The sequence below is a fragment of the Fukomys damarensis genome, unplaced genomic scaffold (assembly GCF_012274545.1).
Source record: "Fukomys damarensis isolate Sample0158 unplaced genomic scaffold, DMR_v1.0_HiC HiC_scaffold_39, whole genome shotgun sequence".
NCBI classification, from domain to species: domain Eukaryota; kingdom Metazoa; phylum Chordata; class Mammalia; order Rodentia; family Bathyergidae; genus Fukomys; species Fukomys damarensis.
In genome coordinates this window covers 80,213,126-80,239,392 of record NW_022900951.1, presented here as the reverse complement: position 1 = coordinate 80,239,392, position 26,267 = coordinate 80,213,126, and the positions used below count along the sequence as shown (strand labels likewise).

Sequence of the window (26,267 nt, the reverse complement as noted above, 5' to 3'; positions counted from 1 at the left end):
TTAAGTTGTATTCCTCCAGCTTGGGGTATAGCTTAGTGGTAAAGCACTTGCAGGAAGGCGGGGGTTTGATCCCAAGTACCACTAAAGAACTATTGTACCTTGACCTGCTAAATCTGCTTCCTATAGAAATAGTAGGAAATGTAGCCAAAAATGCTGCATGAAATAATTTAGTGATTTGCAGAATGAATGGATGAGATAACACAAGGTATAGTGGTACCTCGATTCACAAACTTAATTCTTGCCATGATTCTGATTGCAAATTGAATTGGATGAGAACCAAATCAAATTCAGTGATTAGGTTCAATGTTGACCTTTTGGAGAAATTTGATTTTCCAAAGAGGGAGTAATAGTAGATTAAGTGTACCCATTTGATGACATAGCAATTCATATGTCTCAGAACTTGCATGTAATAACCTTAATGTTGGGAGAGGACCAGTTACAGTAACTTTTTTAAATGAGATGTAGGGTTTAATAGTATGAGCTTACCTGTTTACATGTGTATGTAACTATTACAAAATTAAAGGTAGAAGACTTAAGGCAAATATACAAATATGTTTCTCAATTTCTGGCTTACCCTAGCGCTGAATTATAAGGAACGGGGAAAGTAATGATTGGCAGCCTTGGTTTATGAGTGCACTTTGTTCCTATGTTGAATTACATCCCCATATTTGATTCATTATTGTATGCCCACCAGGAACTTCAGTTTTCCTGCAAGAGATGCAAGATAGGTATAGTGCAAGTACTTTACCAAAGTGAAATAACCTGTTCCATAAGCAAAGCTAATGCATTAAACCCATTGTACTGTAAAGTACATTTAGTATTGGAGATAGGAGAGAAATAGGTTAGTTAGCAGAGACTTTGAGATGAGATAAGAGTTTTATAATATTTAGATGGAAAGAAAATCTGATCGGAGCAAGAAGAAAACAGTAAACAGCAGCCTGAAATTTGAGAGAAACTGGCAGATTCCAGTTTGTAACAATTTGAAAATGATAAAAGATTGTATATAGCAGTATCATGGAACCATGCAGCAGTGTTAAGCTTCTGGGAAGAAAAGTACAAAATGGAGTGGCAAAGATCTCCATGAACCTGTATTACAACCAGGAGCCAGGCATGAAAAGGCAGGGAATTTCATCTGGAAGTAGTAGTGTATTTCTACTATACCTGCATTCTGAGACAGTTTCACAAATTCAATCCCAACCTGGGCAATTTAGCAATTTAGGGAGACCCTTTCTCAAAAAAAAAAAAAATTCAGTGCATAAGCTCTTCAGTTCAATTCTCCGTACTGTAGAGGAAAAGACTTGATGTCTGGCCCCCAACTTCTGGGCAATAGTGGTTCAACGATAGGATGCCTGGATGAAAATAGAAGTCACTGAGAGAGTTCTTTAGGAAAACACTTCCTGGCTTGCTTCACTGTAGCCAAGCAACCCTTGGCTAATGCTTCAGGTGTATTTTTATAACCATGACAGACATTGCATTTCCGTACTGTAGAGGAAAAGACTTGATGTCTGGCCCCCAACTTCTGGGCAATAGTGGTTCAACGATAGGATGCCTGGATGAAAATAGAAGTCACTGAGGAAGTTCTTTAGGAAAACACTTCCTGGCTTGCTTCACTGTAGCCAAGCAACCCTTGGCTAATGCTTCAGGTGTATTTTTATAACCATGACAGACATTGCATTCAACACAGTAATTTACATGAATTATAGAAGAATTTGTAGAGGGTGAACTTTTTTATAGTTAAATGTGAATATGTGTAATCAATACAAAGGCTACACATTAAGCTGTCATTTAGGGAAGGAATTACTGATGCCCAATCTGGCTTCCAAAATAATCCTTATCTAGCCCAGCATTATTCTGTGTTTTACACAGTTTGGTTTTTAACAGGCAATCTTTAGGGGGTATTTTAACTACCGTCTATTATGAACCTTCATAGGATGTATCTATATCCTGCTCAGGTAGGTTTCTGATGCTCTAGGGTCAGTCTGTGTTCATAGATCTGATGCTATGCAGGCTCATGTTGCCCTTAGTCTGCTTAGAGCTTTGTAGCCTTTCAGTTGTAGGATGCGGTTTACCTAGTGAAACTAAGTGTTACTAGCACCTAGGCCTCTTCCCCAAAACACTCCTGGTTTGGGGCCTCCATTTTCGAGCATGTCTTTGTTTATTTTGCAGTACTAGAGCTTGAACCCAAGGCCTTCACACGAAACTACACCTCCACCCCCACTTTTGAGACAGGATTTCAAGTAAGTGGAACAGGCTAGGCTTGAACGTGGAATCTTCCTACGTCAGCCTCCTAGAGTACCGAAGTTACAGCTAGATGGCACTACTCCCATCTTGTGTCTTGACTGATTGCCTCTTTGGGCTTTGTCTGAGACCTCACTGTCTTAAGGGACAGTGATTAATGGGCTTCTTTGGGTTAAAGTAGTTAGAGAAACCTGACTTAAGGCTAGTCTATCATTCCTTTCTGAGAGGTTACCCTGATTTTAACATGGTGGAATTTATCTAAAGTTCCCTGTACATTTACAAAGACATGTTTAAAATAGAAACAAGATCACAGTATTGATAAAGGAGTGTTTTGAGACATGCTTGATACTATGCGTGTTCATTCCTTTGGAATCCTGTGGTACATAGTATTAATGCAATCTGCCCATTTGCCTAATGACATATTGAACATCTTTCTATGTCAGTATATAGACCTCAACTCATTTGAATTTATGTAGTGTGCATACATAATTTATATTACTGTTCCTATTAAAAGAATATTCAGCTTCCAATTCTGTAGTATTCCAAATATCACTGCTGTGAACAAATTTGTGTCTATGCTTACATGTTCAGATATTCCTGTGAAGTATTGTGTTATTTTTCACATCAAATTTATGAAATTCTTAAAAGAGCATATGAAGTCTAGAAATGATTTGCCTCTTGGCATGGCAGCACATGCCTGAAGCCTCATCACTGTGAGACTGAGGCCAGAGGATTACCAAGTTTGAGCCCAGCCTGAGCAATGTAATAAGACCCTATTAAAATAAGCCCTAATTTTTTTAAGGGCTGGGGATGTAGCTCAGTGCTAAAGCCCTGGGTTCAATCCTTAGCACTCCAAAAAAATTGCCACAATCACAGATGAGAAGCTAAGAGTGCACAAAGTGTCATATAGCTCATCACGGAGACTAATTGGAGTAAACTGACTGGCAAACAACTCGAATTTTCTTTCATGGCTCTATTATAAACCACATAATTTTTCCCCCTTTGGTGGTTTCACAAAAGTTCTTCATTGCCCATACCTGCTTTCCTTTCTAGGTTGTGTCTCCCACTTCATCCTTCCAGATCATCCCTAAAGACCTGTAAGATTCCATCTGGGAAATTACTAGCAGTTCTTGGAAGGGAACGAAGGAAGATTGTGTAAGTCAAAGGAATTGCTCCTTGTTACACCCTAAGAATAATAGGCTGTTTTTGCATCCTTAACTAGCTCTCCCTGCTTCATTTTTTCAGTGTGCATTATCTCTTTGAAATTCAACTTATTTGGCTTCTATAGTAACATTCTCGTAATTCTCCAATGGCTATGCTTAGCATTTTTGTTTTGTTTGTGGTCTCTTTCTCTGACCAATCCTTAAATATCTTTTCTTCCTTAGGTTTTCCAGATTTCTAAACATTGAAATTCTGCCTCTGTTCTTCCTGTCTGATTTCATTGGCTCTCACAGTGTCCGTTACCTACTATATACTGATTCTTAGATCTTCATTTCTAGATCTGACCTCTCACCTGAAAAAGTCCTGTGTTTAACTGAACATCTCCCATGCAATAAGTCCAATGTTAAACTTTGTCCTCTAATCAGTTTCCTTCCGGAAATGCCATCTCATATAGCAGTGATAGTAATGACTCCGTCACTGTCCTCAAAACTTGAGATTCATCACTGACTTCTCCCCCACCAATTTTTTACCACCTCTACCAACCAGTCATTGAAAGTGGTATCATAATTGTCACTTTAGATGTTTGAATCCCTAATGCCTACCATAGTATTTGTCCAAAGTAAATATGCAGTCTGTATGATGACTAACTGAATAGGTTAATGAAAGGATAAATTACCTTTGTTCTTTCATTGCTGCTAATTTCAAGCTAGCTCTTAAAATCCATGCTTTATTAATTCATATTCTCCTGGGCTGAAATTATAGACATATTGAACATCTTTCTGTGTCATGAGTTATCCTTCAGTTACTATATTCTTCCATATAATTTCCAGTTTCTTTTTACTGTCATCGCCCTACTTGAGGCCTGTCTAGACTTTTATACACAAACCTTTACTATTACTCATTTTGCCTCTTGTCAACTAAATTAATCTCCATATTTTTTTTAAATTGTCATTCTTCCCATTCCAAAGTCTTCAATTTCAATTCCACTGCCTTTTTTTCCCAGTACTAGGGATTGAATCCAGGGCCTTCCACACTGAGCTACATGCCCAGCCGGTTTTAGTTTGTTTATTTTCAGATAGGTTCTTGCTAAGTTACTAAGCTGCCCAGACTGGGCTAGAACTTGATGATCCTCCTTCCTCAGCCTCCCAGAGTGCTAGGATTACATGTATGTTCCACACTGCCCAAGTTCCACTGCCTTGTATGGTTTCTTTTCTATTTAATTCATTTTTTCTTTAAAATTTGAGGTTTATCTTTTAAGAGGTGTCAAAAATCTAACTTATGAGCATGTCTGATGAATAGTTGGGGGGGTGCAGGTGGTTGTAAGGATCAGAGAAGGGGGAGGAGGTAGAAAGTTTTATATTCCTGAAATAGGATTTGAAATCCGAATTCCAAGAGTTAATATGTATTAGAAAACAACCAAGTAAAATACTTTATGTATTACAGTGGTTGGAAAAAAAAAACAGGGTTGAATGAGTTCCAGAAAGCAGGGTTCTCAAACTCGTGGACAGCAATCTGCAGAAGAAGACAACTTCAAAAAGCCATCCCGAAGCAATATGCAGAGAAGTAAGATGAGAGGGGCCTCCTCAGGAAAGAAGACAGCTGGTCCACAGCCAAAGAATCTTGAGCCAGCTCTTCCAGGAAGATGGGGAGGTCGCTCTGTGGAGAACCCTCCTTCAGGATCTGTGAGGAAGACAAGAAAGAACAAACAGAAGACTCCTGGGAATGGAGATGGTGGCAGTACCAGTGAAGCACCCCAGCCCCCTCGGAAGAAAAGAGCCCGGGCAGACCCTACTGTTGAAAGTGAGGAGGCATTTAAGAATAGAATGGAAGTTAAAGTGAAGATTCCTGAAGAATTAAAACCATGGCTTGTTGAGGACTGGGACTTAGTGACCAGGCAGAAGCAGCTCTTTCAACTTCCTGCTAAGAAAAATGTAGATGCCATTCTGGAAGAGTATGCAAATTGTAAGAAGTCACAAGGGAATGTTGATAATAAGGAATATGCAGTTAATGAAGTTGTGGCAGGAATAAAAGAGTATTTCAATGTGATGTTGGGCACTCAGCTGCTCTACAAATTTGAGAGGCCCCAATATGCTGAAATTCTCTTGGCTCACCCTGATGCGCCAATGTCCCAGGTTTATGGAGCGCCACACCTATTGAGATTATTTGTAAGAATAGGTGCAATGTTGGCCTATACACCTCTTGATGAGAAGAGCCTTGCATTGTTGTTGGGCTATTTGCATGATTTCCTAAAGTATCTGGCAAAGAATTCTGCATCACTGTTTACTGCCAGTGATTACAAAGTGGCTTCTGCTGACTACCATCGCAAAGCCCTGTGAGGGTCTACTGACCACTCACTGTTAATGTCTGATATCTGTAAACACTTTCTGTTCCTAGTCTTTTACTTGTATAATTGATGTTCTTTAAAATTGTCAGTGTACAACAGGGCTTATGTTTCAGTTTGTTTTCTGTTTTGTTTTAAACAGAAAATAAAAGGAGTACAATCTCCTTTCCTCATTTTGAAGTTGCTACCAGTGTGTGCAGTAATTAGACAAAGAAAAAACATTCAGTAGACCATTTTATTGCCTAGTTGACAACATTGCTTAAATACTGGTGGTTCTATCCCTTTGACACTACACAATTTTCTAATATGTGTTAAATGCTATGTGACAAAACGCCCTGATTCCTAGTGCCAAAGGTTCAACTTAATGTATATACCCGAAAACCCATACATTTGTGCTCTTTTTTTTTTTATGGTGCTTGAATGAAGTAAAACAGTCCATCCTCTGCAAATCCACCTGTGTTGTTCCTTAGGCATTCTATGGCTCAAATTGTTGAAGGATGGTGGTTTGTTTCATGGTTTTGCTCAAATTGTTGAAGGATGGTGATTTGTTCCATGGTTTTTGTATTTGAGTCTAATGCACGTTCTAACATGATAGAGGCAATGCATTATTGTGTAGACACAGTTTTCTGGCAAAGTTGATATTTTAGGAATTGTATTTCAGATCTTAAATAAAATTTGTTTCTAAATTTCAAAGCAAGAAATTTTGCAGTGTGCTTTTAATGTTCCTGAGACTGACTCAGGAGAAATATGGGTAGTATCACAAGAGAGTTATGACTCCAAATGAAAAAATTCCTTTTCTCACTGAGTGTGGGAACCACAAGTATGCCCTTTAGGGCCATTTTGCCTTCTTTCCCCTCTGTGTGGCTTTCAGGGTAGATTGCTTATTAGTGCTCTTTATATGAGTTAATTTTTTCCTGATGCTTCTTACCCCGTGAGTCTGCCTAATAAAATGGGACATTTAGTGGGTACTCCAACAGTCCCTTGTATACAGAGCTTTGCTCTTTTCCACCAAAGAAAGCATGGATAACCAGCCACTTTAGGTATTTATATCTATCAAAAATACTTGTAGGTTTTTAGCCAAGAATAGCAGACTTCCCTAGTTTGATCACAAATATCATGTTCCCTCTGCTTTTATAATCCCTTGGATGCAGCCTTGGGAATTTTAAGTGAGGATCTGTGGAAGGGGGTGGTATGTGGAAAAAAGAGATAGTGTTAGATGCCATTGCTTATAAATCCATCTAACATGAAAATTGCCCAGTCCAAATTTTTTCATGACTGTTCATGTCCTTAGGAAGAAAAGTGTTCCATGGTTATTGTAGAAATTTTGAAATACATTAATTCTGAACAAATATGGAAATGGAGTCATGTATAACCCTATCGAGTCAGTCCGGGTCCCAGCAAGAAATAAGTGGATTTGAGGGCAATTAATAAAGGATTTTTCTCCCAAGTTGTCAGTAGAAGAGTAGGGTCATGGTGTTTTATTAGTCACTTCTACTGATATAACAGTGTTATAGCCTGAGTAGCATAAACAAGAATTTCTCTCACAGTTCTGGAGGATGGAAGATGGTTCAAGATATTGGTAGAGTTGTTTTTTTAAGGCCTCTCTTGGCTTGTACCTGGCTGTCTCCTCCCTGTGTCTTCACAGTCTTTTCTCTCTACCTATGTCTTAATATCTTACAAGAACACCAGTCATTGGATTAGGGCCTACCTCAATGACCTGATTTGAACTTAAGTATCTCTTTAAAGGCCCTATTTTCAAATAACATTCACTTTCCGAGTTGTTAAGGGTGGGGACTTCAACACAAGAATGGTGGGGCAATTCAGAGCATAACGGTTAGTACTTCCAGGCAAAGGGGAAGTCTACAGAGTGTTGAAGAGGGGAAGCAGAAGATGTTCTGGAGAAACAGGGGAGGGGTAATGGGAATGGTATACATCTGTGTGGAAAGGGCCTCCGGATAGCAGCTATGATCTTCAGGATGGAGTCGGCTCACAGCAACCCTGAAGAGAGAACCCAGGACAAGGACAAATAAGTACCTAACTTCACTTTTTCCTTCTGTTTCTTGCTGGGTATTTCCCTTTGGCAAGACTGGAAACCAGGAGGCAAGGAAAACCTTTGATGTAGTCTAATTGGCAAGCCTAAGGTAGTAAACAACAGGGAGGGAAGTAGAAGGGGTACAGTACAAATTGGTGATACCTAGGACACCTAAAATAAGTACTGTTACTACTTTGCCATATGTCTGGATAATTACGCATGTGTATATATGTTTGAAATAACAATTTTTTTATAAAATTGGGAGCATTATACATATAATTCTCATGTATCTTTTCACCAAATTGATACAAAAAGGAAATTCAAACCCAAAGAAACCAGTTTATTTTTAAGTGATTAGTGAAAATAAAATATGAAAATTGGAAGATTCTGAAAAAGAAAAGGAGTTGCTGTGTAGTAAAATTTGTTACAGAATGGCACTGTAAAACAGTTTATTTGGCTCACCAGAATAGATCAGAGGAGCACAACGGGAATGTCTGTGACTGTGTATATGTATTTGCTTTATACGTTAACGGGGAACTTTAGAATCAGTAGTGAAAGAAGACTATAGTCAAGAAATATTTGGAGAAAATATTTGGGAAAAATATTCGATTTTTTTTTTTACATTACATTTTTCTACATTCCAAATGGTTTAAAGATTCACACTTAATAAATGAAACTAAATGTTGCTTCCCTAAAATGAAGATTTTATAATCTTGACCCAGGTCCCCTTTCTAAACATTAGATTATTGACAGTGTGCCATTGAAAAGTTGGATAGATTTGAGTACATAAATATTTTAATTAACTTTATAATGAAACAACATGAAGCAAGTTTTTAGACATGCAACACAGTAACAATAGTCATCCATAAATATATAACATGTAAAAGATGAATAGTTAATATCCTTAAAATATAAAGTTTTTTTTACAAGTTATAGGAGACTAAAGTCCATAGATCCAGTAAGCTAATTTTATTTTTTTATTGGTACATGTTTATAGTACACGGAGTTTACAGTCATCTTGGGGAGATAATACAAATACATAATACAGCTTTTTTTTAATCCCCTTCCTACCTCTTTTCTTTCTATAAATCCCCTTTCCGAATTTTCATTCCTGTTTATATTATTAATCTTAGCTCATGTTTATATGTTTTAGGTTATTAAGTCCCTATAAATGGCATATCTTTATTCTACTTATTTTCCCTTTCCCTCCCCCTCGCTTCTCACCTATTTTCTTTTGCACCCCTTACCATTTGCAAGAGATCTATCCCCTTGCCTCCTATCCATTCTTTATTGTGCTCTTTGTACTGTACTGTGCCTTACTCAAATGAAGACACCGTGTGGTATTTAAGCTTGTATGTCTGATTTATTTCATTCAATATTGTTTTTCAGGTGCAGCCATTTTCCTACAAATGTCTCAAATTTGCCAGGGATGTAGCTCAGTGGCGCGGTACCTGCCTCACAAGTACAAGGTCCTGAGTTCGATTCCCAATAACACAAATGTCTCAAATTTATCATTCTTTATAGCCAAGTAGTATTCCATTATATATAGATGCGACATTTTCATTATCTATTTGTCTGTTGATGGACATATAGGCTGCATGTAGGATTTAGCTATTATGAATTGTGCTGCTATAAACATCGGTATGCATGTATTGCTGTAGTATGGTACCTTGATGATTGCAATTTTGATTGCTATTCTTTCTGGTATAAAGTGAAATTTTTTTATTTTTTCATTTTTTTGTTACTGGAGATTGAACTCGGGTCCTTGAGCTTGAGGGCAGTTGGCGGCATCACCACTGAGCTAAGTCCCCAGCCCTTTTTTTTTTTTTCTTTTTGAGACATGGTGTTGCTGACCTTGAACTCACTATGTAGTCCAGGTTAGCCTCGAACTTGTGGCAATCCTCCTACCTCACCCTCACAAGTGCTGGGATTACAGGCATGTGCCAACACTCCTTGTATAAGATGGAATCTTAGTGTTGTTTTGATTTGCATTTTCTCTAATAGCCAGGGATGTTGAACATTGTTTCATATTATTTGTTGGCCATTTGTACTTCTTCCTCTGAGAAATGTCTGTTCATTTCATTTGCCCATTCTTGATTGGGTCTTTTATTTTAGGTGGTCTAATTTTTTGAGTTCAGATATTAGTCTTCTGAGGAATAGCTTGCAAATTTTTTTTCCCATTCCATAGGTTGTCCCTTCACTGTATTAGTTGATGGCTGTCAGAAGCTTTGTAATTTGATGTGATTCCATTTGTTCATTCTTGCTATTATTTCTTGTGCAGTTGAGGTTCTCTTTAGGAAATCCTTTCCTATACATATGACTTCAAGTGTTTTACCTATGTTATCTTCTAGTAGGTTCAATGTTTATGTTTTAATGTTTCGATCTTTGATTCATTTTGATTTTAATTTAGTAAATGGTGAGAGATATGGTTCAATTTTCAGTCTTCTGCAAACAGATATCAGTTTTCCTAGCACCATTTGTTGAAGAGGCTATCTTTTCTCCAACATATGCTTTTGGCCCCTTTGTCAAAGATCAAATAGCTGAATGTGTCTGAGAATGTTTCTGTATCCTCTGATATGTTTCATTGATCCACATATCATAAACAGGCTAATTTTAAAAAGTAGTGCAAATTGCAAGTAAACAAAGTAGATTACTTTACCCTAGACAAATACTTAAAATAATGAAATATTTCCTAACAGTACTGTCACCCTATTAGGATAGGTACTCCTAAGTCATTTACTTGAACACCTTTTAAGCATCTAGTCAGTATATTTGTCAGGGCGGTAAAACCCAGCTGAGCTTCTAGACTGGCAACATCATGACTGTTATACCATTGTGTAATGACTAGACCCATCATGTGTTGATTATTCCTTTTCAGATTCTTCTCCATTTTGGTTAGTGGGTAGACAGAGGGGAGTGACAGGAGAAGGGACTCATGTAAAGAAGAAAGGGGTTTTGTTTATAGTTTCATGTGTCTTACTCATTACCTAAATATCAGCTGTCTGTAACTGGTTGATCAAATGTGTGTTTAATGAAGACAAGTACTTCTTGGACTTTAAGTCACAGTGAGTGCTTCATGTTAGTAGGATAATTTCTGGTGTCAGATGGTTTCAAGTGATTCAAATTATTTATTGGTGATTGATAAATGACCCTGTGGGCCGGCTTGGAAATCTCTCAAACTTGTGTTCTCTGTGGGATCTAAAGCCTGACCAACTAAATTACTTCTTAAAAAAGGACTCCTGTCCCTTTCAAGGGACAGATGTGAAACAGCTTGTGATATTCATAAAGCACACTAAAATAAGGATGTGATATTGGAACTTTAAATAGGACATTTACCAAATGAAAATGAAATTCAGTTTATATGCTAAGTAATATAAGAAATATCCCATTTGCATTGCCTTACAATAACATAAACATAAGCTATATTTAACTCTGATATGGAAATCTTCTTCAATTATTATCATATATGCCCCATCTCCATTAGTTGTACGAACATTCTATGGATTTAACTTAGTACCAAGCCTAAGGCGATCCCTGCTGTTATCAGACACTGGTTAGAAATAATACACTCATTTTTGGAACTGGCAAGATATCCTTAGATCCTTTATCCCTCTTTCTTCCATCTTATTCTCTGGGTAGGTGAATCTTTGGCAAGAGCAGGTGGTCAGCTTCCCAGGCCTACCACAGAGTCTTCCTTGTATCCTGACGTAGAGAAATGCTCATGTCTCTGCTACTGAAAAGACATATAGATCGTGATCTCTCTTTTGACACCTTCCAGTGTCCTCCATTCCCACCCAGGGCCATCTGGCTTGATTTTACCAATAAATATACTCCTTGCCAATTTTTAAGCAAATCCATTGGCTTCACTCAGCTTCTACTTCTAGGTCTGCCACTAACATCCCTCTCCTTGATCTCTGCTGGAAATGGGAAGAGAAATAATGGCTGATAATTTAGTATTTTCCAATTAAGATCATAGAATATTTCCAATTTTGACTGATCCCTTATTTGTTTGTTTGTTTTTGCAGTACTGGGGATTGGACCCAGGGCCTTTACACTAAGCTACATCCTCAGCCCTTCAGCCTTTTTCCCCCCTGAGACGGGGTCTCACTGTCACTGAATTGCCAATACTGGGCTTGAAATTACAGTCTTCCTACCTTAGCCTCCCAGGGTGCTGGAATTACAGGCTTGCACCACCATGCATGCCAGACTCCTTTATTTTATTCTTTTTAAAAGTCCTAAAAATATTCAAGAAAAACCTAAAGTACTTTATTAGGCCTTAGACTGAACAATCCTATTATTTTTTAAAAGAGGGCACTTGTAAGAAAATGTATCCAAATTCTTAGCTAAATCTATTGATTTAGCAAGTTTCTTATATTAAAACTATACAGATAATGTAGGTTCACATAGCTTAATGACTTCTTTTCTAAAAGTTGTTTTCAGAGTCTGTTTACTCCCATGGCATTTAATACCAGCTAATATAATAAATGGCTATTGTAATTGTGTGGGGTGGTATTTATTATCTTTATTTGTTTTGGAAAGTGTTGTGGATTGAACCCCGGGCCTTACCGCTGAGCTACATCCCCAGCCTTTTTTAAATCTTTTTATTTATTTATTTATTTTGATCTTTTATTTTGAGACAAGTGTCTTACTGAGTTGTTAAGTTGCTCAGAGTGGGCTCAAAATTTTGATCCTCCTGCCTCAGCCTTCCAGCTTAGAATTGTTATTTTCTATTGTCATCAGTATCATCAGCAACAATGTAAATATCCCCATTTTCCATTCAGAAGAATGAATTTGGATTGATACAAAATCATGTGAAATAACTCACATGATACCAATAAAATATCTGAAAAAGAAGGTAGCCACTAAATATAAGGCTTTCTTGCCTAAGGCACATTTTTAGAATAGAGTAAATATTCCTGTATGACAGTTCTCTTCTTTCTCCCTTCTCAAAAGGAAAAGGTGAAGAGTATATTCCTAAGAACTATAGTTCTCAACCTGAGGTCTCTAGACTCTTAGGGTCTTTAAGGAAACCATTAAGAATTGAAGTGGTGCATGCCTGTAATCTCAACACTCTGTGGGGCTGAGGAATGAGGATTGTAAATTTGAGCCCAGCCCAGGCAACTTAACAACCAGGCAAGACCCCATCTAAAATAATAAATTTTAAAAGCCTGGGCATATAGTTTAGTCCAAAGTCTTGGATTCAATCCCTAATATTACCAAAAAAAATTGAGTTCTCTTCACGTTTTTCTTTCTGATTCATTAGAGAGGTAACACTTAACTGATGTTTCCTAGATTTAAAGCAGGTAATATATTTTAAAGTGCATAATTTACTGAACTAAAATAATGATAATGAAAAATAGTTTGTCTCATAGAAATGTTAGTTATCATAACTTATATGTTTGTTCTAAAATGTTAAAATCTGTACATGGAAGAGGATAGCAGTTGGAGATATCTTAGATTTTGTTTGAAAAATACAAAGGGCCAAGTGCAGTGGCACATACCTACAATCCCAGCTACTCACGAGGCTGGGGAAGGAGGATTAGAAGTTCAAGACCATCGTAAACAAATTAGAGACCCTATGTCAACATTTAAAAAGGTTGGGGATGTAGCTTAGTGATAGAATACTTGCCTGGCATACACAAGGCCCTGGCTTTCTAGTACTACAAATGAATAATTTTTAAATATAATAAAAAATAACAATTTGGAAAAACTTAGGATAAACATTAAAAGATTAAAATAATATGTGTAAATGCCAAAAAAGAATTTATTAGTCCTAGGCCGGGGATTTAGCTCAGTGGTGCCTCTGCCTTCTTCACAAATGCAAGGTCCTGATCCCCGGTGCCAAAAAAACAAACAAACAAACAAACAAAAAATTCATTAGACCAACAGGAAAGAAGGGATTGGGAAAGTGTAAAGATAATGAATGGTAAATAAAAAACATGAAGTAAGAAAGTGAAAGTAGAAATACAAATAGAATGTTGATAAATATATGTAAACTCACATTTTAAAATAAAGCCTCAGATTTTAAAAAGAGAAAAAAAACTGGCACAGATTCTCAGAGATGCAATTAAAAGTATTCAGAAAGGTTTGAAGTAAAACAGATAAAGGAGCTGAGGTAGAGGAAAGGAGCAGTGGTAGAGTGCCTGCCTAGCATGCTGAAGGTTCTGGGATCGATCTCTAGCATTCACCACCAAAAAAAAAAAAAAAAGAACATATACCAGGCAAATACAAAGCAAAAGAAAACTAGTATAGCTATAGCAAAGTTCAGTAGAATTCATAGAATTGTTACAGGAATTAAAATGAGTGAGCCAATCTAAAACACCGAACACTGCATTTGGGCCTTAGTGGGTACTCAAGAAAATGTCAGTTACTTCTCTACTGTGCTTTTCTTTCCTTGAAAGTCATGCCTTTGATATGCTCTACCTTATATTTGTTCAGGCCCTCCTAGAAGTAGATGCTAAGACAAAAATTCAACATGCACAACAGATTTGTTAGAGAAGCAATTATAAAATATAAAGGGGAGAGAAAATAAATAAGGAGAGTCTTCAGATTATGATGCCCATCTCACACTTGGGGAAGGAAAGGGAAGGAAGAGGAACTAGGCAGGAAAAAAACTCAGATTACAGTGCATCAGTGAGAACCTAGGCCATACCAATGAGAATATAAACAGAGTTCTCCATCAAGAAGTAAAGGCCTGGATCTAGCCGCCCATCTCTGCTCAGACATGGTATGGGAGCGGTTTGGAAAATGAGTGGCCTCTTTATGAATCACCATTGTAAGGGTACATCAAGTGACTATTTCTGTGCAGTCATCCACATATTTTATGCTGACCTAAACATGTTGCTAGGACCCTGAGCATGGTTCCTTCTACACTGTCTTACCGTAGACACTGTCTCCCATTATTATGTACTGTCTCCTAAGAACAGGCAGATAGTTATCATATGGCTTTATCTGTACAGTCCTGGATCTTAGATCCTGAACCTTCAATGTGTTCTGCTCTGGAGCTGGAGGCAAGTCATTGCTTGGGCATGTGATTTGAATAGCCTTCTATGTGAGCAAGTTAGTGGCAAGGAGTTCAGAGAACAACCTATGGGTGCCGCTGACCCTTCACCATTAATGCCTTAAAAAGCAACTCATAGCTTGACTCTCCTGTTTCCCAAGTCAGAGACTAGGCCATCAGTACATGTGAGTATTTGAATGTTCAGCTAGGACTCTACATCTCTTTCCGCCTGAGTTGTAGAACCATATGTCATTGCAGGCTCCCTTCACCCAGGGTTTCCTGTACTTCTGAACCAGGGCTGACTCAGACATCAGTTGCCCTGCACCAGGAAGACATACAGCTAAGTCATCACAGAACTAACAAAACAGGTCAGGGCACATCCCAGGCCCTTCTGGGAGTCTGAGCAAGGTGTGTGGGAGAGGGGTGGATGAGGTCTTTTCTGCTGGCTAACCTCAATTTGGTCCCAGTAGTTTTGGAGGCTGTACTGCACTGGACCCTGAGGAAAGGTCAGCCCCTTCTCTTTAACCCCAAGTTACCTGATCAGACCCAGTACAGACATCTGTTTGCTCAGAGACCTCAACTCATACAGAAAGCTGGTATCTCAATCACATGTCCAACCAGTGTTTCCAGTTAGGAACCTTTGGAGCTTTACCTTTTCCTCTAAAAAAATGACCCCCAATGGAGAATGGAAAAGAAGGCAAAGTCAGCATGCTCTGACTTGCAATGAGGCAGCATCCTCCTCTAGGTAAATCTGTCCAAGTCAGTTCAGCTATCAGCCCTGGAGGGCCTGGTGCCCACTGCAGGTTGCAGCAAAGAAACCAAGGGCAGACCTACCCAGGAAAGGAGTGTGGCTTGGGTGATTCCACAGTATCCTGCCTGAGAATTCCCTCCAACAACCTGCAAAAAAAAAAAAAAAACCTGCCTGAGAATTCCCTCCAACAACCTGCAAAAAAAAAAAAAGTCTAGATCCGTTGTCTTGTAAAAGTGGCACAGTGAGCTTCTAAACCTGATTTCACTTCAGCTGGAATTCCAGCTACAGAAGCATTCTTCCAGCTGCCACAGCCATGAAAAGTAGCCTGAAGGCATGAAGAGCTCCCAGAATATCACACAGAAAACAAAAAGGAAAAGACACATTCATTTTTGCTTTGCTTCATTGAAACTTTATTTTCTGTTAGCTTGTCACTTTTTCTTCCAGATTTTTAATTTCTGTTTTGTTATAGTGTTTTAGAAAAGCATTCCCCCTTGAGTTCTTATGAATATTTTCTTATAGGTTTTTCTTTTTCTCACTTTATAGTTTACAGTCTTTCTGCATAGAAAGCTATTTTTCCTAGTCCCTTGCCACCCTACCCCTTGCTGTTAAGTGAAGCTACTTGATTAGTTTTAGTTAATCTGCTGTAAACAGCAGGAACATATTATTTCTAGACTATTGTATAATGGGTGAGATATTTTCATAACTCCCAGGCCCGGTGATGAGCAATGTTCCATGCTGTGGAAGCTGTTAATCTGGATCCCTAAGAGACCATGAAAAGTACAGCCCTATTCACCCATAATGTTCACTAACACATGTTGGACATTTAGTGTGAGCTAAGAGTAATCTTTTTCTGTGTTAAACCACTGATTTTTTCCCAAGTGGAATGGGGAGTTGAGGCCGGATTGTAGGGAATGCAGTCTTGGAAAGTACGTGCTATAGTGTCCCTCTGCTCTGAGCTCTGGCAGATACAGACACCAGCCACTCCCAAAGCCACCCGACAGGGATCCATGGTACTTACCTCTTTCTCCTCTTTCACACAGCATGCCTACCTCCCCTGCAATAGGAAGCTGGCACTTACATAAGGTTTCACACTTCCTTAGCAGTCCTCCTTGATCACCATTTTCTGAATCAAAATGGACAGAAGGAATGGCCGTGATGCGAGAAGTATAATACAAGGCCTGCTGCAGTGTCTGTTTACCTTTTCTTTTCCATTTTAGGGATTTTTACGTAGTTCCCCTCCTAACTCCAACTTGTAGATATACAGGGCATTTTCCTCCTCCCCCTCCTCTCCCTCCATCATCCCTGGGCTAGAAGCCAGCCTACTTTTGATGAAACTGAGAGCTAGTACTGAAAACTTACTACCATCCCTTTCTCAAATCCCTCCCCTATGTCCTCCACTGCCCCAAATGGATAGGATCAGGGGCAAAAAAGGATATACTTAGAATATAATCTTGATCTCCTTCATCTTCTCTTTTGCCTAACTTTAAGGGCTTCTTCTGCTCATCCAAACCTTGTCAAATTCAGAGTAAGCAGTCTTCTCCTTTTCTGCCTAGTGCACCTAAGCTTGCCTGTCTGCCTGCCTCCAAGGCAACAGAGAGATGGCCCTCAGGTGGGAAAGAAGACTCAGACTACATAGTGACTTAAATCCATGTTGCGCTTTGTCCAGTGAAATCTGTTATCCAGTCAGCTCAGGCCCCCAATTAACCCAGTTGTATTTCAACAGGAGCTGGCTCACCCCTCCCCACTGCCTGCTTTACATGGTTAATCCTTTCTGTCTGATGCAGACTCTAGAAGTATATTGTCTTCCTGAAATTTCTGTTCACCTTTCCCAGATCATCAGGGAAGATAGTCCTCTTGGAGTTAATAAACCATGTCTCCTTTTTTTTCTCTCCTATTCCCTAAACTCCCTACCTCCCCTGCTCCAGAATTTTAAGTTGTATTTTTTCCCTTGTAGTTGGTCCAGAGGCTGAAATGAGGCTGGGAATAGGAGTGAAATATTTTTACTAGCTTTTTTCAATGTTTGCCTGTTCTGTTCCTCATGGTTGTTACTATTGTTGCTACTGTTGTTGTTATCAGTCTACACTGTTTGTCATTAGAAAATAGAAAAGAGCTATCAATTTTCATTTGGGAAGAAAGAAGTAGATAAAAGTGTGCATGTGGGTAAACGACTCAGCCACCTGTTTTCACCACTTGGTGATAACACAAATACAGACGTACAAAGTAGCTGAAATACTCTGTTATGAGGGGCGCCTGTTTGTGTGTGTATGAGGCTTTTCCATGAAGTCAGCCACTGTGGCCACATAATCCCACAGTACAAAGGACATCTTCAATTTTCAGACTCTAAAAGCTAGTCTCAATGTTCTGGTCTTCAAAAATTGTATTAATTCAACCTCTGAAATTGCTGTATTTTCCAGTTCTCTATCATATCCACAACCATATTACTCCTTGCAATTGAAGCCAAAGAGCTCCTGTTCCTTACCACCTCGGGGACAGATCCAGATTGAGGGGTCTAAATTTTACAATTGGAGGAACCTTCTTTAAGAAAAACGATATTAAAAAGATAATGGCAATTCAGGCAGCTGGGTATAAAGGAATATTTATTTATAATGAGAAATCACAAATTACAGATTTTGAATAGCTGCCAGATTAAAAAGATCCCAATTCCAGTCCTGGGATTTAGCTCAGTGTTTCTGCCACCTGCCTCGCAAGCACAAGTTCCCAAGTTCAATCCCTGGTACAAAAAAAAAAATCCCAATTCCCAGAAAAATGAAATTTTCATAATTAACTGCCAGGCATACCTCTGTAATGATTGGTTTCTCCTACAGTTTTTGGCTAAAAACGCTTTGAGCTTTTCTTCATAGAATTTTTTTTTTCAGCATGTTCCCTGGAAGAAATTTAAAGACAATTCAGTCTTACCTTTGGCATGATTAATCAAATTTTTATGATTGACCTTTAAAAGTTTCAGCTTTCTAGCTTATTGCTAGTGATGTGTAAACTTAATATTGTCAAATTTGAGAAAACTACTTTAACTATTAATCTTTGTCAACAAGTTTTTTTCTTAAATGAGTTTAAGACTTCAAAGGATTTCAATTTTTCTGTTGTAGATAAATCCCAAATATTCCTTTTCTTTAATGCAGTGCTGGGAATTAAATCCAGACCCTTCACAGTGAGATAATTCCCAGCACTTTTTTTTTAAATTTTGAGACAAGGTTTCACTAAGTCACTAAATTGCCCAAGCTGGGCTTGAACTTGTGACCTTCCTGCCTCAGCCTCCCAGGAGTGCTAGGATTATAGATGTGTGCCCAACCTAAATATTCTTAATATTCTCTTTTTTTTTCTTTTTTTTTTCCTCTTATTTATTCATCATTATTGAGGATGGAACCCAGGGCCTTATGATATGCTAGGAAAATACCATGCCCATATCCATCTCACAGTAGGGCAAGTTTGAGTAGAAGGAGCCAGTAGTCTTAAATTGTGGTCAATATTCTCAATTTTGCTAACTTTACAAAAACACATCATACACAATTATGGCCCATACATCAGGTTTCTAGTGCCATGTAACACAATACCACAATTTGGCTCACAGTTGGATAAGTCAGAATTCCAAGCATGATATGATTGGGTTCTTTGCTCAGGGCCTTATAAAACTAAAATCAATGAGTCAGGTAGCATTCTTATTAGCAAGTTGGGGTCCTTTTGCAAATTTCATGATTGTGGAGGAATTCAGCTGCATATGAAAGAAACTCAGGTCCTATTTTTCCTTCTTGCCTTCTAGCAGGGGTCATTCTCAGCTCATAGACATCACTTTTAATTCCTTTCCACATGGTCCCATATGTCACCAAAGCCAGCTATCTAGGGGGGAAAAATCTCCCTCACATTGAATATTGAATTCCTTCCATGCTTCAAATCTGAGTTAAAGAATTGCCAGTCCCCTTAAGGGCTAACCTTATTAGGTTAGGCCCACCTATAGTGATACTTTTGATTAACTCAATGATTTAGCAACTGAATTATATCTGAAAAATCTTTCTTGCTAAATAAACATTATCATGGGAGTGATATTGATGTTTCCTTTATAATCAAGAAGGAGGGCTGGAGATTTAGCTCAGTGGTTCCTCTGGCTGTTTTGCAAGCGCAAGGACCCGAGTTCAATCTCCGGTACCCCCCACAAAAAGAGAAAGGAATTACAAAAGTGTGAAGACCATTTGATATCATCTTAGAATTTACCTTCCCTAACTTGTTGTAAAGGCCTTCAATGGTACCTGTACAAATTAAGGGGCCCTGAAGCTGAAACGGTATCAACTTCAAGGGGAATTCACCTCTCTACTATCTTGGACTATTCAGTTTTATCATTTCTCCTATAGCCATGTATTGTTAATGAGCTCCCAATTTCACCCATACATAGTCATGGATTAGATTGCTTACAGTTCTAACAAGTTAAATAATGAATTGACCAATACTTTTTTGTTTTGTTTTGTGGTCTTGGGCATTGAACTCATGGCATTGCACATGCTGGGCAGGTACTCCACCACCGAGCTACATCACAACCCTGACCAACACTATTTTTTCTGTGAAGATTTTTAGAATTTATTGATACTGAGATGATAGATTTTATCTTGGGCTCTCAATAAAAGGTACTTGTAGTGATTTCTTGTACACCCATTGGAATATGTCAGATTTGGAGAGACATAAATGAAAACAGTACTTGTCCTCTAAAGATCTCCAGGATCCTCACTAAGTGCCTGCCATGTGCCCCACATAGTGTAGCTGCTTTGGGTAGGCCAGCAGATAATCCCATGTCTCCTCTCATCAGTCTGTGAGGTAGCAATTATTACCACATCAATAGGAATTTGGAGAAGATACCCTTGAATGTGACTACAGTTATTAAAGAAAAATTGAAAAAAGTAAATAACTAAATTAATCTACTTTATTTCCTGATTTCATCTTGGCTTCATCATTCTCCTGCTTTCAAAGGCCCTGATATTTAGTGCTCTTCAGAATCCAGCCTGAGTCACAGATTCTAAGCTTTGCCATTCAGTTTTCCTATGTTCCAGCCAAAAGAGACCACCCAATCAGTGTAACCCAAACATCGTTTATATGCATCCCCTTTTTGGGCCCTTGCTGTGCCATTCTCCTAGAATGAGTAATTTTCTATGACCAGGAACAATAAAGGGCTACATCATGTAAAGGATTTGCTCCTTGGGGTGTTTCAGAAGTATTAAAATAGACCATATGGGGTTGGGGATTTAGCTTAGTGGTTCTGCTGCCTGCTTTGCAAGCACAAGGATCCGAGTTCAATATCCCCAGTACCAAAAATAAATAAATAAAATAAAATAGACCATATGTCTTGAAAGCCTATAATAACTAGCTCTGAGATAGGACAGGCTTTTTGCCATATTTTTGTAGAGAATCAGATAGTTTAGCTTAGGGGAGAGAAGGAGGGATTATTGCAGAGCATTGGACTCATTGCTTGGTTTCTGTATCTAGTTTCATATTTGCTGAGGTATATACAGAGCTCCTTAACTTGAAACACCTTTGACCTCTTCATGATTCCACTTAGCTATAACTTTTTTAGTTCCTTTCCATTCATTCTTTGAATATATGCCCTAGGGTATTTCTCCTTCCAAACAGCGTAGGTAGAAAGACTGCCTTCTCATTGAAGTAGATCATGGCCAACCTTGTCAAAAAACACCCTAAGTTAACATTCATTAACAGTTTCTTACTTGTGAGACAAACACAGAAAAGGAGAGATATTCCAAGTCCTGTCATAAAAAGATCAAGGCCAAAGCCTGGACATTAGGCAATGATAAGGTGGATTTCTAAGTAGCAGATAGTAGAATAGACCAGTTTCTTCAGAGACGTGACAGAACTGGGAGTTTAAAAAGCAGTGAATCCAGAGCTGAGGGTGTAACTCAGTGGTATAGCTCTTGCCCAGCATGCACAAAGTCCTAGATTCGATCCCCAGCACCAGGCAAAAATCAATCCAACAAAAAAAGCAGCAGAGCCACAGTTCTCCATTCCTCTGACCTTGTGAACTTCTCACATTACATAGGCTGCTGAGATTTCTGAGCTTTGGCCGTATATACAGTAATGATGCACAAGACATATAATAGGTTGGTACATTCAAACATTTTTATTGGCATCTCCTTTTATATCTCTTGCATTGTATGTTTTCTGCTTCAGTATTCATCAACCAAACACTACACTGAAGTAAGTCCAAATTGTCATTTTTGCACATTCCTGAATTCACACCAGATTGAAAATTTACAAATATATATTGGTAAGTGCTATAAGGACACAGTTCTTTTTCCTCTCTTTGGTTCTAAGCATGTGCTCTACCAAGGGCATGATTCGTTAAATATACTTTTGATCTCATTTACAGATGAGAAAATAGAAACAAATCAAGATCAAATAAACTGCTAAGTTCATCTAGCAACCCAGAAGAGAAGTTGGCCCTGGAACCCATGTCTATGGACTCCCAGTTATTCCTTTTAGACTTTGTGACTATCCCTTATAATTCAGGAGGCCCTTGTTCCCCACATCTCACTTTTTTTTTTTTTTTTGTACCAGGGATCCAACTCTGGTCCTTGTGCTTGTGAAGCAGGCAGCTCTTACCTTTCTGAGTATTTCAAAATAAGGTACAGAGATGCTCTTCTGCTGAAAGCTGCTTATTATGGTCAGTGGGCTCCAACCACATTTTCACACACCAATATAGGCAGTACAGACCTTTTTAGGAAGCAGACGCTGAAGGTATCAGAAGGCAGACAGGGCAGCCATGCAGAAATGGGGGAGGCAGTCAGCCCTGGACAACTGCTGCCATGGCAACAGTCTCTAGGACTATAGCCTTCTCTGGGAGATCAGAGGAAGTCCTGTACCTTTCTGGTACAAGGACTCCTGGGCCTGGTGGGGCTGCACTTCTGTGGCAGGAACAGAGCCCTCCCTCCCCGAGTCCCCTCAGTTTCCCCTGGCAGGGCCTGTCTGCTAGAGTTGAGGAGCTCTGACTCCCCTGCCAGCCTGACCCGGCATCTACCCCCTCTGCATTCTTTCCTAATGGCACTAAAGTCAGAATTTGCTCTCAGACTTGCAGCTGTTGATTGCACCAGGTCTCGTCTAGTCTGTGAGGGCAGACTGTGTCTCCTGTCCTCTCCCTGCCCCAGGGTGAATCTTCAATTGAAAAAAGCAATGACAGGTGCTTTCTCTTTTCTGATTCTGGCTTCATCCTAAATGGGGCCTAGACAGACAGACAGACAGAAAGACACACATAGACACACACACACACACACACACACACACACACAAACATCTTTTTGTTGGTTCCAAGAGAAACAAGGAAGAAGCTCTGAGGAAAACTGGGGAGGCACCTGAGGCTGCTGGAAACACAAGGAGAAGGATGGCAGGTCCAGGACTGGGCTGAAGAAAGGAGACAATAGCAGGTTAGGGGCTGGGGGCAGAATTCATGCTGTCACTCACACACTGAGGCCATAGAGACAAGGAAGCCTCCTCAGTCTCTCTTTGCCTCTGTTTATTTCTTTTGTTTTTTTCTCCCTAAAAGTAGGTGAGGCTCTAGTAAAACCATGATTGAGGTCCTATCTAGCTTTAGGGTGCTGTGATTACTCTTGCCCACCATGCTGAGGACAGTTTTCTCTTAGGAAGAAAGCTGCCTGACATATTGACTTATTCTTCACATACTTTCTTTTTTAAAAACTTTTAAATGTTAAAGAAAAACCACTTCAAGTTCTTGTAATCACAGCACATTACTTGGAGACTGGGGTAGGAGGATCACAAGTTTGAGCCCAGCCTGGGCAACCTAGAAATTCAGCAAAATTTTTTCTCAAAATAAAATACATAAACAGGAAACAAGTCTGGGAATATAGCTTAATGCCAAGGCCCTCTGTTCAATTGCCAGCACTTAGGTAAATAAGTGACATACCTAAATCATTAAGGTATTAAATGCTAGAGTTAGCTGTTCCAGCAAAAACAAGAGAAAACATCAGTCATAAGAGATTCTAGTCAGTAATCTTTAGCTTTACAGAACTCAGAAGACCTGGTGGCCTTCAAAATGTTTTGCCAAATAAATGGACAATTGTAGGATTAATGACTACTCCAGTGCCCACCATCTGTGGCAAAAATACACACACACACACACACACACACACACACACATCCCCCTAAATTTCCTTTATGTGTTCTTCACGCATAGTTGTTAGCAAAGAGTGTCCTTCAGGTGATAATCTGGCCATGTTCTCATCAGCTAGCTCATCACAATAATGTTCTCTACCATTGCTCTTTCTCTTGACTTCTGTTGTACAAGGTGCAGACCAAACTTTTTTGTGTGGTAATGGGAACATCATTTGCCCTGCATGAAGGCGTGGGGAACTCCTCAGAACTATGTCTGCTGCCACCTTTCTGTGAAATCCAGACAAGCCCAGAGCACAGGCCATACCCTATGCTGGCTTTTTCTGCTGGGTTCCAACACATTCATAGCTATTATTCACCTTGGGGACTCTGTAAAGGGCCTAGAACCACTTCATTTTGAGATGTATGTGACAGACATTGAAATAGAGGAGACAGAATCTTGGTTATTTAGTTCAACAAGCTTATATTTAATGAGTGCTTGTTCTTACCCTCTGTCCGACAAATGCTGATAAAAAAGATACAAGTGTCCTTGAAGAGTTCATTGGTTTATAGAAACAAGAAAGATGCCTAAAATTAATTCTAACATATCAATAATAAAAAAGTCTAAATTATTTGGTGCTTTAAAAGCACCCAACAAGGAGACATAATTCAGCATGCTTTGGTTACTCTCAGGAATGTCCTCTAGGAGGAATGATACTTCACTTTGTCTTTTTGTTTTGTTTTGTTTTGTTTTGTTTTGTTTACTACTGGGGTTGGAAACTAGTAGTGTTCTTCCACTTAGCTGCATCCCCAATCCTTTTTTTGTTATTTTGAGACAGTCTCACTAGGTTGTCCAAGCTGGCTTTGAATTTGTGATCTTTCTGCCTCAGCCTCCCAAGTTGCTTAGATTACAGCTTTTTACCACCATGCCCAGCTACAGTTGAATTTTAATGATCAAACAGGATTTTTCTGAATTAAGAAGTAAAGTGCAATCTAAACAGAAGCAGCAACATGAACAAAAACGTAGAGGGTTGGTCTCAAAGGCCTGACTGGACTAGACTAAACAAAGTCTAACAAGAATTCAATGACAAATATCTGTTACAGAGCCGTTTGGCAGTGAACCCTAAATGCACCTTATAACTCAGTAATTACACTTCTGGTCGACTTTTCTAGAAAAATTCACATATGCACAAGGAGGCATACACACACACACACACACACACACACACACACACACAGTGAAATGTTTGTAATAGCAAAGCACTAGAAGCCACCTAAATCTGTATCTTAAGGGAATCTCTATCTTAAGTATGCTTAGGTTATTCAATATATACATCAGTTGTATATGAACTAAATTTATAGGTACAAGATGGATAGATTTCTAAGACATACTGTTGAGTGAAAAGATATTTTGTTGAGTTAAATATGAGTGCCATTTATGTAATGTCACTTAGATCCTATATTTATATGTATGTATATTATATATATGTGTGTATGTGTGTATGTATATGCATATATATTTATATACACAAAAATTTGTATTGCTTTTCATGTGAATTCTCCAAATACTTTATTTTTTGTTGAGTGAATAGAACTTTTTTTGTGTGTTTTTAGTTTTTGGTTTTTTGCAACAGGGTCTTGCTATGTACTTCAGGCTACCCTCAAACTCACTATGTAACCCAGACTGAACTTGAACAGGTGGTGATTCTATTACCTCAGCTTCCTGAGTGCTGGGATTTCATGCATGTGCCATCATGCCCTTTGAGCTTTTCATTTTTAAAGGATGATATCAAAATCTGTAATATATGTTTTCAATATTACTTTCTAGTTTTTCATATATCATTTAATATTATTTGTGATATTTTGTACTTGAAAGATTTTAAAAGAGATGGTGAGGGAGAGTTGGGGAGAGGTTGGAAATAGGGTTGAGTAAATGATCAGCTGATACTGTTATGGTTAGGAGAAATAGATTCTGGTGTTCTATTATACAGTAGGTGGCTATAGATAACAATAATGTACTATATATGTCAAAAAAGGTAGAAGAAAGTATTTTGGTGTTTCACAACAAACAAATGATAATTGTTTGAGGAGAGATATACTTATCCTGATTTGAATATTACTCATCCATTAATACATACAATTATTTTTGCAGTGCTGGGAAATTGAACCCAGGGCTATAGCCCCTGTACAACTTTTATGTGTCAAGTAAAAATGCAAATCAAGATTAAATAAAAATTTTGAATGAGATCATCTTTTATTAATTTTTTAATGGGAAAACATGCTTCTAGAGAAAAAACTTAAAACTTTATAAGAGTGGGGCATGAGAAAAGGGAATATTCACAACTTTTCTGACATCTAGAAGATAAAGGGAATTAGAAATGGCAATAACAGACAAAGTAAAATTTTAGGAGAAAACAGGCCTAATGGGTAAAAAGTCTGACTTGTGAATTGAATTTGAATTCAAATCCAGATTCCTTTACTTAATGGTTGTGTGACCCTGGGTAAGCCATCTAAACTTTCTGGACCTCAGTTATCTCATCTATAACAAGTAATTAATATCTTTCTCAAAGAGTTGTAAGGATTAAAGCAGATTTTAATTATAAAGTGTTGGCCCAAAGTAGGTAATTGATCA

At 38.5% G+C, this 26,267-nt stretch overlaps 1 protein-coding gene and 1 long non-coding RNA gene across 4 annotated transcripts in view; one reads left to right on the top strand and one right to left on the bottom strand.

Moving 5' to 3' along the window:
• Morf4l2 (mortality factor 4 like 2) overlaps nucleotides 1-6,430 on the top strand; it is a 12,239-nt gene extending 5,809 nt beyond the window's left edge. Inside the window, exons 3-5 of one of the 2 annotated variants that reach the window (XM_010618764.3) lie at nucleotides 2,167-2,237; nucleotides 3,292-3,393; nucleotides 4,843-6,430. In XM_010618764.3, coding sequence (XP_010617066.1) covers nucleotides 4,869-5,735 — 867 coding nt within the window. In that variant the 5' untranslated portion in view covers nucleotides 2,167-2,237; nucleotides 3,292-3,393; nucleotides 4,843-4,868 and the 3' untranslated portion in view covers nucleotides 5,736-6,430. The remainder of the gene's footprint in view (nucleotides 1-2,166; nucleotides 2,238-3,291; nucleotides 3,394-4,842) is intronic. The other variant, XM_010618765.3, reaches the window with a different exon arrangement.
• A 3,921-nt stretch (nucleotides 6,431-10,351) lies between these two features.
• LOC117284742 lies at nucleotides 10,352-18,400 on the bottom strand. 2 transcript variants are annotated; one of them, XR_004515831.1, is made up of 4 exons: nucleotides 18,322-18,400; nucleotides 16,542-16,646; nucleotides 15,607-15,669; nucleotides 10,352-11,505 (listed from the first exon to the last, which is right to left on the bottom strand). It is a non-coding gene; the product is annotated as an uncharacterized LOC117284742 (long non-coding RNA). The 2 variants fall into 2 exon arrangements; XR_004515830.1 differs by lacking the exon at nucleotides 18,322-18,400 and having other exon boundaries at nucleotides 16,542-16,812.
• Nucleotides 18,401-26,267: the final 7,867 nt, after the last annotated feature.